Genomic DNA, 17,315 nt, shown 5'->3' with positions numbered 1-17,315 from the left:
GACTGACAAATGGCAACAGATTTTTTCAATCGTGGTAGAATAGCACAGAAGCGAAACGATGGTGGAGGGGGAAATCATGGGTATGGGTACAAAGAGGTGCAAGAGCGTGAGCGGAGTGATCTTGTTGATTTTTTTGAAAACATCTAGGAAAGGAGGGGGCCTGAAGGAAAATATCAATACAATTTTTTGTATGGACCTTAATGCTCTGCAAAAAAGGTCTTGGGATGAAGTTAGGTAAAGTTCTTGGTTTTGTAGATATTTAGGGAATAGGTGGATGATACGGCTTGGACTTGCTTCCCTTTAACAATACGGGAACAATTCATGAGTGTGAGGGCATAGTGGCGCCATCTGTGGCATCTGTCATCCCCCTAATCGGTAGGAAAGATTCCTATTTTAACCATTAGATTTGATGAGTAGTAAAACGGACGGATTATTTTTTGACTCCAACAGTCAGTGCTTTTCAATAGTGCCAATGAAACAATCCATTGGCGATACGGAATATGTCGTCACTTTCAGTCGATTGCGTGATTAAGGAACTTCCGCAGTAAGTATACTTAGTCAAAATTTCGAAATGGTATAAAGACGCAATATTTAGATCATATGTTGTTGAGCACCTTCAAAAACTATTCCCAAAATTTCAAGTAGGGTGAACTGCCCATATGCGGAACACTACCCAAGAACGGAACATTTCTCAGATTTTACGAGATTTCTCAAATTTCGGCCAAGCTATCGATTTGATTTTTTTTTCTAAATTAAGTTTATATCCCTCCTCATGACGTCATCACAAATCTGATCGGCTATCGATTACCTCCTGCTGAATATTGGAGAAAAATCCTGGCAGCAGCCAATTTGCGGCGATTGATAGTTACGCGTGCCATTTGACGGGTTTTTTTTGAAGCGATGTTTATTAGATTTTAAATCACAAAATGCGGTAAGTTGTGATTGATATTGATATAAAATCCTTCATTCTTCAATATTTCCATATCAATTTCATCAGAAAAATGCTATTGTATTGAATATATGGGGGTTCCGTCTTTAGGGTTAGTTTTCCACGCAATTCCAAACGAACGGAACACTCATACGGGTGGATACCTATGTCAAGTGGGAATACGGTGATACTGTGGAAAGTGTATTGGCGGTTAATGAACTAATAATTTAATGAAGTTAATCGGAATCGTATCCCTAAATTAGTTTATTTTCTTCATTTTTTCGCGTAGATGGCTTCAAAAGGTAAAAACACACGAAAAATACACGAAGAGGAGGGAGAACAATCAGCCAAGGCAGAAGAGGTTAGGAAACCCTCTCAACGGTTTAAATACACAAAAAAAATCTAGAAGAAGCGATTGAGGCTGTGAAATCGGGGAACAGCTCTCTAAATAATGCATCAATTAATTATGGTATCCCCAAAACTACATTGCATTCACGAGTCAACGACTAAGTATCTGGATACTCTCATGGTCGTCAGTCTGTATTGACAGTTGGGGAAATCCACCGAAAAGATATAAATTTCGGGAGGAATTGAACAAAATTGTATATTTTCTGATTAATATCCTCCTCGATATGACTTCGCATCAGGAATTAATCTCTCAACGTCACACTAACCTCCAATGTTCCGTAAATGGGCAGACGATGTTCCACTCTTGGCAAAAGTGTTCCGTCCTTGGTATATTCGATGTGCGTGTACTTATTAATTATTTCCAATTATTTCCCATCAAGTAATAGGTTCCTCNTTTAATCTTTAATCTTTCATACAAACTATATTCTCAGGTGTAGATAGCTACGAGGGTTCAATTTAAGAATGTCNGTTAATCGGAATCGTATCCCTAAATTAGTTTATTTTCTTCATTTTTTCGCGTAGATAGCTTCAAAAGGTAAAAACACGAAAAATTGGAAACGCTAAATATCAAAACGCCACCTATGAATGGCGGATATTGGGCTGCACACAGCAGTATGCAACCCAATTTGGGCTTGTGTTAGCGTGTATATGGGAAGCCTAAAATCGTCCATATTGGTGAAAACGAGCGCCGCCATCGGTAATTAGCGGTCCCAATACACGAAGAGGAGGGAGAACAATCAGCCAAGGCAGAAGAGGTTAGGAAACCCTCTCAACGGTTTAAATATACAAAAAAAATCTAGAAAAAGCGATTGAGGCTGTGAAATCGGGGAACAGCTCTCTAAATAATGCATCAATTAATTATGGTATCCCCAAAACTACATTGCATTCACGAGTCAACGACTAAGTATCTGGATACTCTCATGGTCGTCAGTCTGTATTGACAGTTGGGGAAATCCACCGAAAAGATATAAATTTCGGGAGGAATTGAACAAAATTGTATATTTTCTGGTTAATATTCTCCTCGATATGACTTCGCATCAGGAATTAATCTCTCAACGTCACACTAACCTCCAATGTTCCGTAAATGGGCAGACGATGTTCCACTCTTGGCAAAAGTGTTCCGTCCTTGGTATATTCGATGTGCGTGTACTTATTAATTATTTCCAATTATTTCCCATCAAGTAATAGGTTCCTCCATTTTTTCTCAGAAAATAGACTAAATTTGGAATTAGGCAGTATTTTTCTTAAATTTTTCAAGAGAAAATTTCAATATTTCATGACTGTAAACTTCTGAAAGGTCTTAAATGTTCCGTAAATGGGCAGTTCACCCTACCTTGTCCACCCCATTTTCGAGATATACATCGTCAAAAATGGAAAAAACACAAAAATTGAATGTTTGGCGATGCATATCTCAAAAATGGGGTGGACCAGAGACTTGAAATTTTGGGAATATCTTTTTAATGTGGTCAACAACATATGATCCAAATATTGCGTCTTTATACCATTTCGAAATTTTAACCAAGTATACTTACTGCGGAAGTACCTTAAACTGTATCCTTCAATAGTTGAATGAATCTACGCTCTTTAAGGAAGCCACTCGTGAAATGAAGAATTATAACGTTAAAACAATGAAATTATTCTATTTTGATATGAAAGAACATGCATCCAATAACACATATATTCCATAGAAACTACGATATTTTTCACTCAGTGTGATTAAACTGTACCCTTCAATAGTTGTTTCTGAGGGCTTCAAACAGGCGACTTATATGATTCGATCTAATGAGGCCTTCAATCGATCATATATTCCTTCGTACTACCTGAATATTTCATTGAACTTTAATAGTTATCTGAATGCATCACATTCTGTCGATCTGAAACCTTATTGTAGGCTATACCAACAGAATCGTATTCAATAACATTTTCAATCAAATAATATCTCATTTTCAAAGAAATATTTCGTTGTCTACACTCTCTAAGGAATCCGACGAGAGCGCATCTTTCCTACAAGAGTACACTTTCGTTTCCAAGGGAACTTTTTATGTACGCATTTTTCCCTATCCCTCGCCTTGACCAATTGAATTTAAGGAAATATTGAACTAATGAAATTTTGGAAATCCCTTCCCATCCTCGTTGGTCAGGGGCAAATGGTTTCGTTCGAAAAAGTCTGAAGGAGTTTCGCCTGTGGGGCATTCCATACTATTTCAATTGGAATCTCTGGAATCAGAAGAAACCTGATGAGCATAAGCAGAAAGCTCTGATTGTTCTCTCCGATAGATATTTGCGCGCTTTCATCAGGGTTGCCAGATACTTGGGGAGCCGAACCGCCAATACGCTGGTATAGCCCAAAAATAGCCCCCTCCAACATTTTCCCCGCCAATTCCCGCCTACTTCAAACAGGAAAATTGGAAAAACTTATTATATGCGAAAAATCCAGTATAATATAAATAAAAAAAATTATAGCATATTAAACTCTTTAATCTTTAATCTTTCATACAAACTATATTCTCAGGTGTAGATAGCTACGAGGGTTCAATTTAAGAATGTCTTACACCCTTTTCGACAAAATTCACGCTTTTTGAATTTTTCTGGCAAATTGTTCATGGGACACTTAATGACTCACGAAACTTCATGATTGTACAATCATTTTCCTGCGTTTTTTCTAAAACTTTTCGGAAATTCACAACCTTTAGAAAAAAATGCAGGGAAATGATTGCACTACCATGAAATTTCGTGAGTCAATCAATAATGATAAAACGCTAAAACGGTATATTATTTCGCGTCAATCCGATCAATAATTTTCCAGAAAAATGAAAAACGTGAATTTTGGCCGAAAGGGTGTAGTGCATCCGTAACGAGGGCCACGTGTATCAAGGAGTTCAATTATACGAACATCAATTATAGTACAAGGATCAACCGTGTCAATATTATGTGCTGGAACGAATAATTGTAGTTAGGCCCGGTTGCACCGAGCCCTGCCAGCTATTTTTACCCCAAGATAAATTTATCCATGTGTAATCCTTATGGACTAACAGACCGTTATCTGGCGGTTTAGTTAACAGACAATGGTGCAACCAGGCCAAATTGTTAAGCTTTATTGAATTTTTCACATTATCATTTGCGGCCCTGGAAAATTAAAAATTTGGCGATGCCCCATTGGTAAACCATTTGGTAACCCTCGTGACGTTTGACTCTCGTGAAATTTGACTATCCCTTTGTGACCCTCGTGATGGTTGACTATCGTGAAATTTGACTATCCCCGTGTGACTTTTTTGTTGTTTGACTCTCGTGAAATTTAACCATTCCCTTGTGACCCTCGTGACCTACAATTCCGAGTGGAATTTTTTCGTTATATTTCAAAAAATCATGCCGCCATAGTCTACTTGGCGGGTTATAGCCCGGAGAAAAAATTTGCCCGCCAAAATGCATCCCAAATAGTCCATTTAGCTTTAAATAGCCCCATCTGGCAACCCTGGTGGATGCAATCGCCGCTCAGTGGCGCCAGTTGGAAACAAAAATTCTAAGGTATGATACAGGGAGGTATGGTGAAGCTTTGATGTCGCCGACACCGAAACAGGGGACAAGTTCCAACGGAAGCCGCGCGCGGCGCTGTTGCGTCCCTTCCCCTCACGCGGATTAGATCTCCCACCACACGCCGATTTTACTTGCGTCGCGAGTTCAAATCCCCGTCAAATCAATTTTTTTTTTTTTCATGAGAGAGAAATAGTATATTTCGTAACGAGTGCAAAAAAGTGGTTTTTGGCGAGTGGGAGGTTTATAACACGGGCCGAAGGTGAGTGATATAATTTCACGAGCCAAAAACCACTTTTTTCACGAGTTATGAACAAAATTTTTCATCACAATGTGTCGGAAAGTTACTTCTCCGATACAGCGTGATGAAAATAAAATTTTGTGTTCAATCGAGAGGAACAGGATTAAAAAATGTTGAGATGAAAACTATATGATTCTCAGCAAATAGTTCTATGGGATCGAGCGATAAAGATTGACTGAGAGTCATGTCGACTAGACGATTGAAATACTAATTAGAAGGAAGAATAATTAACATCAGAAGTCCATTTAATTAATTATTCCTCTTCTCTTCAGTGAAGCTTAATAGGGAAGAATTTGGAGGGATGGGATTACGATAATGAGGATCCCAGTTTGAACTATGTTTTTTAATGTTTTCTTCTATGAACAAGTTTTGAAAAAGATACGAGGGTCATAATGGTCACGAGGGGTGAAATAAATGAGGTACAAGGGGTTTCAAGAGCCACAAAAGAAAAAAAAAGTCCCAACTATTCACTTACGCACCTCACACAAATAACAATCGTTCTTTGACACTTGATCACTCGATAGCAAATCACCGCTTTTTTCCAGCCATTGTCGTCGCTTCTCAATTTTTTTCACACTGGGAAGGGAGAAAAAACGATAATTATCCCTAGAAGATGCTTTGCAATTTATAATTGCACACGATTTAATCATTTTACATGAATCAACTCGCACAGACTGTTCAGATCTATTGGAGTACGTTTTGGAGCAAGCATAAACAAACAACATTCGCGAGATATTTTCGCGCGAAAAATAAATATTGTTCAACATTGGACAAAAATGCATTTTCATTTTATTTTTAATGCTATTATATTGAGCAGTGATTTCACTCTCAATCTTGGTAATTATTTTCAGTAAAAAAAGAAAGAATTCACCTATTATAAGATAAAAATCACCCCATTAATGAAAGAGTGAGCGGGCCATTGACTATTAAAGAAATAGTACATGAAAAACCAAGAATATATTTGCATTTTTTTATTTTTCTTCGCATTGTACATGTAATTTCATACGGGGCTAATTATTTTGACTTAAAATATCAATTTCATAACGTTCCCTCCAGCAAAAAAAGTGCCAGTGGTGGGAGACTAAAGGAGATGAGGGGAAGCGTAAGTCGACCGGAACGCCGCTTCTGGCGCTCCGGCGAACTTGTCCCCTGTTTTCTGGCTTCATCATACCTGCTTGTATCATACCTTAAAAAATTCCACAGATACAAATTTCACGTAGTTCCTCCCAAGCACCCGCACATTTCACACTTTGCACGGCTGACTCTTCACAAAGTACTTCTTGCCAAAGAAGTAACCTCAACCGTATACCCCCACTCTACCCAAATTCCCACCTATGCTAGTGCTCCTCACCACTGAAATCGAGGTTACTTCTTTGGTAAAATTTAGTATATCTCTCGCCATCTATATTATATTTTTAAAAAGCCATGCAACCATGCAGCCCGGCATATAGCCCACTTGGCGGGTTATAGCCCGGAGCAAAAATTTGCCCGCCAAAATGCATCCTAAATAGCCCAATTGGCGGGAAATAGCCCAATCTGGCAACCCTGGCTTTCATTCATTTTCGGTATGCTGAGCCGATATTATAGGTCGTTACGTTATCCCGAACGTATTGTACTGTACTGTACTGTTCTGCGGGCGCTCTACATGGACATCACTGTAATGTTACGGTGGCACGCGGTAAGGCGAGTGTAACACCAACGTAACTGATTTTGGCTACTGGAAAATAGGAGTAGCATGGGAAACCACAGGAAACCCATGCTCGGAAATCGCAATTTGTGGACTCGTCTCCTCTCCTAGTAGTCCCCTCGGTCGATAAAAAAAGCTCCTCCATTATCATCTGGGTCGCACATATGGTTGTTTTCTGTGTACGTGTTAAAAAATATCAGTTTACCTTTAGGAGTTCACACAAGTTTATCTCATGCTTGCACGTTCAAGTCCTCAGCAGTAAATTTGCTTACCAGTAGTGGTGGAATGTTTCCGAGAATTAGGGTATTAACGCTTAATCCATCGAATGAAGGTGTTTTGACCCCTGTGAAATTATCTCGTATGAGAAAAATTGATAAATGATGAGAATGGGACATCATAGGGGTTGCAGTAATGCAACGTTTATTTTTGTTACACTGGCATTTTTGGTAACAACGAGAACTTCAGTCTGTAATGACGTTGTTGAGGGTGTTGATGCCGGTAAGACGAGTGCAAATGCGATCGTGAATAACCAGACGAAATCGAACAATGGAACTACCGACGATCAGAAGAATACTCCAACACATAAAATTGGCGAAGTAGGAAAGGGGAAGATAACGAATATCAATGATAAGGAAAATGGAAAAGGAGATGACATTCACAGTGGACAACAGAAAGCCGGAGAAGAGAGTAATATTAAGATGGATCCAACTGTGGTAATGACTATTTCCAAATGAAGATTATTAGCCAAATAATTTCGGAGTGAAGTGCTAGAATGTAACGATTCGATTTTTACTTCGTGGCATATATAAAATCACTTCAGGAAAGTGAAATTCTGCTCAATATTCCTCAACATTTGTGGTGGAAATAACTTATCTCAGATTCAATTAAACAGTTATCAAAATCTCAAATTTTTCCAATTCACCACGTCAGTCCAATATTGAAAGAGTGAAATTAAATTTAAGAGCATAAAGATCTCCATTGTCTTCATCCTTGACACAATATTCTATGGGCAAAATGACCTTTTACACACAATGGAATTGCTTCATTTTTTGACAGATTTGGTGTGTTGCATTAAGACCTTGTCTACAGTGAATTCTCACATACTAATTATACCATGTGCATATTGAGTTCTACTAAATTAAAAAACAGCAACCCAATTTAGATACACATTGTGTAATCTAAATTCCACATAGTATAATTCTGTAGTGAAGTGGTAAACTAGGATAAGTGTAATTTTTTTGGAAAATTTTCTATTGCTTGAGTCGAAAGTTCTCTCATAAGTGGTAAAATTTTTTAAGTCTTCTGAAAAAGTTCCATTTTTGCACTGATCCTAGTTTACCACTTCGCTACAGAATTCAATTGCAAATGGTTCAATTTGCTGTGTGCATTTCAATAGGTATAGTCTGAGAAAAACAAAATCCACCAATGCGGCCCCTTGGTTTTCCGGATTTTGCGTTTTTCTTGAATTATTGAATTGCGCACAATGAATTGAACATTTACAATTTCGGGATTGGTAGACTACACTTTAGGAAAATTTAATATGTATATCGTGGTTTCTCTAAACCAGATCTTGGGGATAGCCAAGTAGTTCGAATAGTCCAGTCAACGCGGCAAAAAAATTGAAATATCTACTAAAGGTTGCCCAAATGTGGTATTCGTCTCATTTCAGTGATTAAATAATACCACTTTTTTACTTTTTCCTTTATTGCTAAAGGAAGTATGCATGTATGCATATATTGACTTTGAAATAGCCTTATTTTATTAAGAGAGGTCGATATGATCTTGATATGGATGACCAGGTAGATGTTCGGGACCACCCATTTTCACCACCTTCCTTATAAAGACAATTAATTTTCAATTAATTTAAATATGATTTTTTCCTTTTTTTTTAATTCTCGAGCATGGTATGACTTCAAGTTTTGACTCTCACCAGCTCTTAGCATTATCTAGGATGTACGATGGGGACGTTACTGGTATAGGATCCCAAAAAATAAAATTTAACAAATTTGAAATTTAAAGAACCTCATTTATTAATTTATTAACACAAGTTTTAGTAGGTATCTCATTCTTTTACCCCGGTGACTGGACTAGAACTATTTTTTCTGTGGGACATTCATAGACGAATTATACTAGAAAATCCGATACAAAGTTTTTGGAATACATGAATCATGAGGAATGCACGTACAGTGTTGCCATATGATCATTAGAGGTCAAACCAACGAGAGTCAAGTATGAAATTGAATAAAATACTGTTCACAGTATTCATTGAAGTAATACTCAAAGAAACATATTCAACAATGAAAAATGCAATCAGGTATGGGAATGGTAAGATTTTGGGCAAACCCAAAATTTTGCTTCAAAAGAAATTGCTAACTTAAACGAAATGCTTGGATATGCTTAATGCAAAACAGCAAATGTGTCGAAAAATGGAGGATCTCCTTTGCGTAATAAATCAATTTGTCGAGAAAATGCTATGTTGGCACTAAAGGATACATTTTTATTTGTTTCAGTTCTATAGTCTTCGAGTTTATTGACTTTGTAATATTCTTTTTTGAAAATAAATGTTGAAACGACACGGCGAGCAGATGAGTTTAAAATGACATTGAGGAATGTTTTGCAATTATCTTCGGAAGGAATTGTTAGAACTAAAAAAAATTATTTGCTGTCGATATCTTCATTTTCAGGATGTTTACAAGGAAAGTACTCCTATTTCACTACGCTATTATGTTTGGTTTCCTTTGTAGATCCCATTGGCCCACATACCATCGTTGAACCCAGGAGCTTTGAAACGAGCTTTCTACGTTTTCGCTGGCCTCAGTGTCATCGTCCTAGCGTATTTGATGATCCGGAGTTTTGGGTTAGTTTTCTCTTTCGGATAATTGAAAAATCTCTACAATGTTTCACAGATAGAGATGGAATTAAGAACTTTGGCAATTAATGTTGTTGATTGAACCATTCTGTATTGATGTTTATCTTTCATCGAATGATCATCGAACAGATGGGATTTACAAATATTTGGCAGTTATTATTTTGATCATCAAATTCTCCTGCAGGGATGGCCATCAATCTTCCGATTTTTCAATATTAAAAGAATTTCTGACTTACATCGATCAAGGTTTAAATATACTAATCTGAATTTAAAAATCGTGAAATAATTGATAAAAATCAAATAATTGTAAATAATTGATTGATCTAAATTTCCAATTGATAATGGATTCAATATTTAAACATATGGAATCAAAACTTTTCTATTAAGTAGCAGGGATCCTCATCAATATTAAATTTCTGTAATATTATACAAATTTGACCCTTACATTATTGAAGGTTTAAAATATGTTGATTCAATTTTTACAATAATATAATATTAATAATCTGATTTTTACGAATAATGCAATATTAAAAATTTATTAATATGCAACTGTAAATTTACTACTAAGTGAATAATTCAAATTTTAGAAAGGGGAATTTTCGATTACACAAGTAATCGTCAATCTTCTATCTTAAATTGTAGATTGTCCAAGTAATCGTCAATCGTCCTACCTTAAATTATTGATTGATAAAATAGTTAAAATTTGAATATTTGAATTGATGATATTTAATTACTCAAAAATTACAAGGTTGATTTTTTTTCAATTTAAGGGCTCAAAAGTAATTGTAATAAATTATTACAAATATGGCTATCCCCGTTAAGTAGATAATACTAAATTTCTTATAAGGGATTTCGGATTGTCCAAATAATCGTCCATCTTCTTAACTACTAATTAATGAATAATTCGAAATTTGACTATTTAAATTGATGATTATTTCAGTAATTAAAAGAGTGGTAAACCAATTGACTACTTAATAATTTAACAGTAATTACAATCTATGGATATGGCTATCCCTGTTCTCTTAGGTTTGAAGGAGACGTTAACATATCAACATGTTCCTCAACTTTGCAATGAAAAAAAATATTTATAATTTTTTTTTTCGATCCTTAGATTCAAGAAAAATCCAGCACAAATGGTACGTAAATATGGAGTTCTTGCGCACAAACAAGACATTGAAATGCGCCCACTGCCACTGGATGAGGACGACGAAGACGACACGACAGTCTTCGACATCAGTGGTCTGTCGCCTCAGAGAACTCAGCATTCAGCGCCGTAAAAATGGAAGAAAATAATTGGGCAGTGAAGTTGTAAAACGTAACAAGTCAATCTTTCACATTTCCTTGGAGCAGATATAAAAAAATCCCGGAAGACATGTTACGTTGAAGATTTTTCAGCTGCAAAAAATTTCTTTTGAATTTTTCTTCTAAATTCAATTGTTACCGAGATGGTTGCGCACTCGAATAATGGAATAAAAAAATGTGTTCTCACCATGTTACAGCAGAACGATTGTCTTAAGAAGAAAATATCAAAAGTCATTTCTTTTAAAGGGGTACCGTACTGAAATTTGAAAGTCTTCGGTTGATGAAAATAGGTCTCAAGCCACTTTTGATATATCATTGGGTACCTAAAAAAGTGAGAACAATTCCGGACTCAACCCGTTTTACCTCGTACGTCAGGCGAAAACTTTGCTGTTTATGTTTTTGGTTTTAAAATGCCCCTCGCACCGCAATTTTCATCCGATTCGAACTTTTGTATTCAAAATTATACGGTATGTAAAGACGAAAAAGAAATGAGTAAAAAATTAATTTTGAATGAAATTCATGTTACTATGATCTAATCAAGATAATTGAAAAAAAAACTTTTATTCTACTGAATTTAACTTAAATTTTGAAAAAAAAAGTTTAAATCGGATGAAAATTGTGATGCGAGGAGCATTTTAAAGTCAAAAACACGAAAAACCTCCTTTTTGCTTGACGTACGGAGTAAAATGGATTCGATAACTACTTTCATCAACTGCACTTTCAGTATGGTACCCCCATAAGGGAATTTTTTTCAGTAACAAAAAGTATTTCGTAACTCCACTACATGAATAACTCAACCAAAAACAAATGGAAAGTGAAATTGAAACAATCAGTGGTACCAAGAGACTTTTTATCCATTTCGTGAAGCTTCAATTTTTTCATTGCATCTTCTCAAGCCTTAAATGTGATATTAAGAAAGAAAAAAAAAGTATAATTAACTGAATCTAAGCCCAATGATTTTCATTGGTGCATTTACTATTTACGTGTATGATATTTCCAACGAAAAAAAACTGTCTTTGTTGTACGCTTATTGAATATAAATCGTTTATATTTCAACGAATTCATTTTATAAATTTGAAAAATTTTATTATACATTTTCATGGCTTATGGATAATACTGTTACGATAAAAAATTTAGCGTTGATCACAGGAAACCGCGGTCTATTGCATCCACAATTGCGTCGGCAAGACGTCGGCGTTTGGCTGCTTCTTTTATAGGTTTCAATGTCCACACATCTGCTATGTTGACTGCTTTATCACCTTTGATTACGTCTAGGTCAAATGCTTCCGTGTCATCCAACATACTGAGTGGAATGGATTCTAAGCAAAAACCTAGACCATGGACGAATTGTTCTTTCACCTGATAATCAAAAACAATGAGCTTTTAAAATTATTTTTCTCTCTTCAGGAGTACATTAGCTGTAGAAAATATCCTCCGAAGAATTTTTTTACTCCACTGAGAGAAAAATTTCCCAATATGTAGACCATATTTACTGGAGAGATATCAATTATTCTGAATGGTTTAAATCTCAGAATGTGTGCACTTCACGGAATCCAATTAAATTCTCATTTATCACTATCGTTCCGCGTTACATGAATATATTACATATCGAAATATTGGAAGTGCATAATACAAAAATCATGAAAACAATAAATACTTGAAGATTGACGATTCTTCTACGCGATTTGAGTGAGTTCATTTAGGACAAAATCATACTTGAGTACAAGAATATTTTAAAGCATGAGACTCGGGCCACGTAATTTGAGATGCCTGGAAGAATTAACTAATTGAAGAAAAATTACTTGTCTCAAGAAAATACGTTTTAGATACTAGAAATTTTTTTCTCAGTGCTTCTGAAATTGATTAGACTGAAAAATTTCCTCGACTTCAGGATGTTGTTGAATTAAAAATTCTACTTGTCGAAGAATATTTCAATCGTCAGCAAATTATTAGGGTATGCATTGGATTTTCATCAAGTTTTGAGTTTTTGAAAATGTATTCGATTGATGAAAAATTCTATTTTTTAATACTTTAATACCAACACAGAATTTTTCTGCCTAAATGATCTGTTACATACAATAGAGTTCCTCAATTCTTTTTGCACATTTCATGTTTTCCATCAAGATCTTCACGACAGGAATTGCAATTTTTATATTCGATTTACACAATATACATGTTGGATTCTTCCAAGGTGACATATAAAATTTCAATGTTTTGTGTGCCATTTAACGGGTATAATTATATTTTGAGTATGCTGGGAATTCAAGAACAAAATCCATCAATCCAAGCCTGAAGTTTAGGGACTTTCTACTTTTTCTAATTGTACATGCTTGAATTATACATGTTGAACTGCACACAACAAATTAAATATTCACAATCCACCTTGCACAATACGTAATTGGGATGGTTGATTACAATTAGTAGAATTTAAGAATAATAAAGTCTATCAATTCTTGCCTAAGTTTTACCGATTTAGTGTTGTTTCTTTAATGGCAAATCCTTGAATTGTAGATTATTGAATTTATACAGCACAATGTGCAATCGGGATGGTACATCACATTTTTATAGAATTGATTATGTATATATGGCAATGAGAACGAGAGAATTATAATTCCTTTAGACAAAATCTTAATGCTAAATATTACACATTACATGTGTTAAAAAATGACGGGACTTCATTGTGTATAAAGCAGGTCATTTGACAATAAAATGCAATGTCGGTGTTAAAGTATGCCCTATTTTTAACTATTTTGACCTCGGTCGGAGTCCATGGAATTAGAAATTTTAGGTGTAGAATTGTTGTCTCGTAAAGTTCATTGTATTCAATATTTGAATCTTCCCTCGATTATTTCCTGTTTAGGGAATGTTTCAAGTTTGAAGTTGAGACTAGAAAAATTCTGTTCAAGAAATTAGTATAACTTGATAAGTTGATTAGAACACTGTGAATTGGGCAATTATCTCAAGAACGATTAATTTAACAACAAAGTGGCAGAAACCCACTGCTGTATTTAATTTCAAATCGAATGAAATGGAACAGTTCGACTTATGATATTCAGTTACTCTAATGGGGAATTTGTAAATTCATTTCATTAAATCTGCATAAATTTAATCATTACCTCCTTAAGAAATGACTCCCAAGGATAAACTTTGTCAGCATTAGACCCAAGTACGGAAATAGTCTTAGATATCTCTTCATGATAGAATTGCATTAGGAAATTAAAGTTTTTATCTCGCATTTTCTGATCCGTGCAAGTGTATATGAAGAATGACAAATCAGTGATGGGGCTGGCACATCTGGCAAGTTGGAAATCGAGAAGGAGTGTCTCGTTTTCTCCATTGGGAGTTACGCGTATCAAGAAATTTGGAGCCCAAGCGTCGCCCTGGTTCACCACTGAGGTGGGAGTCTTGGAACGAGAACATAATTCCACACTTTTCTTCCATAATTCCTTTCCATCTAAATCACAGAATTTCTTTTGTTGATGTGTGCCCGGATACTCTACGGATATTGCGTCTTTTGCGATAGTCACGATAAGTCCCTTGAAATTGAAAAAATAATTTTAGACGATCAGTTTGTTCGCTTTTGGTGAATAGGAATCTTTTGAAAATTTTCATGACTTATTTATATGACTTCGACACTTTCATAATGAAGTTTCATCTCTGAGACTAGGAGATTTCAAAGACATTTCGAAGATATTTTGAAAATAATCAATATGATGTTCAACTCGAGAAAAGTCTGACAAATCGAGTGTTTTAAATTTAGAATGCTAAATTTTTCATTGAAGGGAGACTACTATCAGTTTCAAGATCGCGGATTATTGGAGTGAGATTTATCATGCATTGAAAATCGATTATTATGAGGTATACCATGTCAAATGGGTTAACGCCTGACCCTTTTGGAAATTTATCTCTTTGATTAGCAATCAAAGTCAATCAACGCCTTTTTGGGGTGTTTTGACCAAATTTGCGGAATTTTGAGAAGAAAAAAATAAAAATTGAATAGATCCAGGACGAAACCCAACTTGTATGACCGCTCAAAATACTTGTGACTATAAGAGTTACTGAAAAAAAGATAAAAAAAATAAAAGATGGTGTAATTTTAAAAATTCAAGTTTTTCAATTTTTCGGTACTATGAAAATTCGGTATTATTTCGGACCAATTGGTGAAATTGAGTGATGCTGTTGAGGAAAAGAGACCTTTTACTGATAGTGGTACGAGACAAGTAATTTTGCTGCAGGACAACGCGCAGCCCCACACAGCAAAAGAAACCCTGAAAGTTATCTCCACGTTGGGCTGGAAAATTTCGAACCTTTTTCGGAAGCTACAACATCACCTGATGGTTACTCAGTTCCAATCTCCTGAAGAAGTCCGGCATTGATGACTTCATCCAGTCAAAACCACCATCTTTTTTTCGAGCCGGAATCCGACAACTGCCTGATAGATGGGAGAAATGCGTGCAAAGTGAGGGCGATTATTTTCAAGATTAGATCTGTATTAATTTTTTTATAAATAAATGCCAAAATTGTCGAAGAAAGCCTGAGAATTAAGTCATACACCCAATAAATCTCACCCCAATAGCCTGCGAATTCTAAAACTCATAGTAGTCTCTCAATCAAGAATAATGATTCGTTGAATTTCGTAATTCTTCATTTCAGCATTAATATGTGCAAAAGATCCATCGCTTTGTGATTTCGATTATTATGAATAACCCAAGTCTGATTAATTATTGACCATTGATCAGTTGATAACGCCCCAACTCAAAACATCACAATTACCTGAAATCTCTCGTACCAATCCTTCCACTTTTCACTAAAATAAGTTTCCTCCAGCTGGTCGGCGATCTTGTGAAACTCTTTTTCGTATTGATCTTTGTGAGCGAATGAGACTCCATGGAATCTTGCCATCGCTTTCAAAATAATTTGACATTCTTCTAAACTCAATGTACTCTGACGCGATGCTGGACCGAATCCGTAAACACTGACATCCTCCAAAACGATGAAGTCATTTTCACCGTCTAAAACGTAAGCTAAACAATCCGGCACAAGGAGTAGATGCTGTTGTTTTTTTGACGCAAGGAACTTTTTGAACTCTGGGACGATCTGAAAAAGATATAAATAGTGAATATAGTAAGACTATACCCAGAGAAATAATGCATCTGATTCAAATGAAACTCTATTCGAAATTACTTTAATCATTTCAATGAAAATGTTTTAATTGCAGGGGAAGGTACGTGTTGCAAAGTGGACCTTCGTCATTCACTCGACATAGGGAACTTGCATGATTTTTTTTTTATTTCTCAATCTGAAGTTTCAGCTTTACATGATCAATTTTTCAATTATAAACATTAGAAACATTGCTCGCTAATTGATAGTTACTTGTTAATGACCTCACAAGGGTGGTCGAACGCTGGATTAATCACAGAATGCCTCGACTCATCCTGATTCAATCATTATGTGCATTTTATTCAATGGATGGGGGCAACTCCCTTCTTTTCTCACATTCGCATCCGCAGAAAAATCCTGTAATTTAGGTAATAAATGTAAAAAACCAGCCGACGTTACCTTTTAACGTAAACCGTGAAGCTTCGCGAAGATTATACCTCGCGAGGATAATAAATCACGAGGTTCATACGTCGCCAGGATCATACGTCTCGAGGGTCACACCGCGTAAGGGTCATACCGTGTAAGGGATGAATTTTACCAGGGTCAATCTCATTATTTATTGATCTCTATTGAATTCGTCGCGTCATCATTTTTTGTCTTGACGACAGAAGCTGTTTGGAAAATTTTTGAGCGTCCACTTTACTCGTTCCTATACGGATTTATCAGGTGTCCATATTGGCCATTGAAACAATTTCCAAAATTCTGGATAAAAAAAAAAAATTCGCAAATTTTTTGAGTGTCCATTTTGCCCGAGATGTCCATATTGCTTCACTCTCCCCTATTTTATTCGCCCAACTCTGATTGGGATCATTCAATTCGGAAATGATCATCGAATTAATAGTGCTTCTAAATGCAACATCGTTCGTATTATTATTTTTCTGCATCATTAAGTCGGAATGATCTCGAGAAAGGAAAGTAAAAGTATCCTGTCGCAGAAAATTTTTTGATCTCGTGAAATCTTTGGCTTCCGGATGGATGCCGCGTTTGGATTCAGCGTTGCGCCGACGTTTCGCAAACATTGCAGTCTGCATCTTCAGGGCTATGAGCTCCGATTCTGAGCTCCGATGTCTAGGGGTAGTCCTTATATGTGCCTTCCCTTGTGGTGGTGGGGGAAGGGGAAGGGGGGGGG

General features: G+C 35.9%; 2 protein-coding genes across 2 annotated transcripts in view; one reads left to right on the top strand and one right to left on the bottom strand.

Moving 5' to 3' along the window:
* The first annotated feature begins 6,821 nt into the window (after positions 1-6,821).
* Positions 6,822-12,086, top strand: LOC107042884. Its single transcript, XM_015264116.2, has 3 exons — positions 6,822-7,568; positions 9,600-9,712; positions 10,836-12,086. The coding sequence occupies exons 1-3, from the start codon at positions 7,233-7,235 to the stop codon at positions 10,999-11,001; spliced, it is 615 nt and encodes a 204-aa protein (XP_015119602.1). The 5' UTR covers positions 6,822-7,232; the 3' UTR covers positions 11,002-12,086.
* The window catches only part of LOC107042883, an 11,077-nt gene continuing 5,815 nt past the window's right edge, over positions 12,054-17,315 (bottom strand). The window contains exons 2-4 of the mRNA XM_015264115.2: positions 15,800-16,123; positions 14,143-14,562; positions 12,054-12,385 (exon numbers count right to left, since the gene is read on the bottom strand). Of these exons, the coding sequence (XP_015119601.1) occupies positions 12,170-12,385; positions 14,143-14,562; positions 15,800-16,123 (960 nt within the window). The 3' untranslated portion in view covers positions 12,054-12,169. The remainder of the gene's footprint in view (positions 12,386-14,142; positions 14,563-15,799; positions 16,124-17,315) is intronic.

Source organism: Diachasma alloeum, unplaced genomic scaffold, assembly GCF_001412515.2.
Source record: "Diachasma alloeum isolate Michigan unplaced genomic scaffold, Dall2.0 Dall_scaffold_00533, whole genome shotgun sequence".
In the NCBI taxonomy this organism is placed as follows: domain Eukaryota; kingdom Metazoa; phylum Arthropoda; class Insecta; order Hymenoptera; family Braconidae; genus Diachasma; species Diachasma alloeum.
Note: the sequence above shows the minus strand (reverse complement) of the source record. Positions and strands in the feature narration are given on the sequence as shown.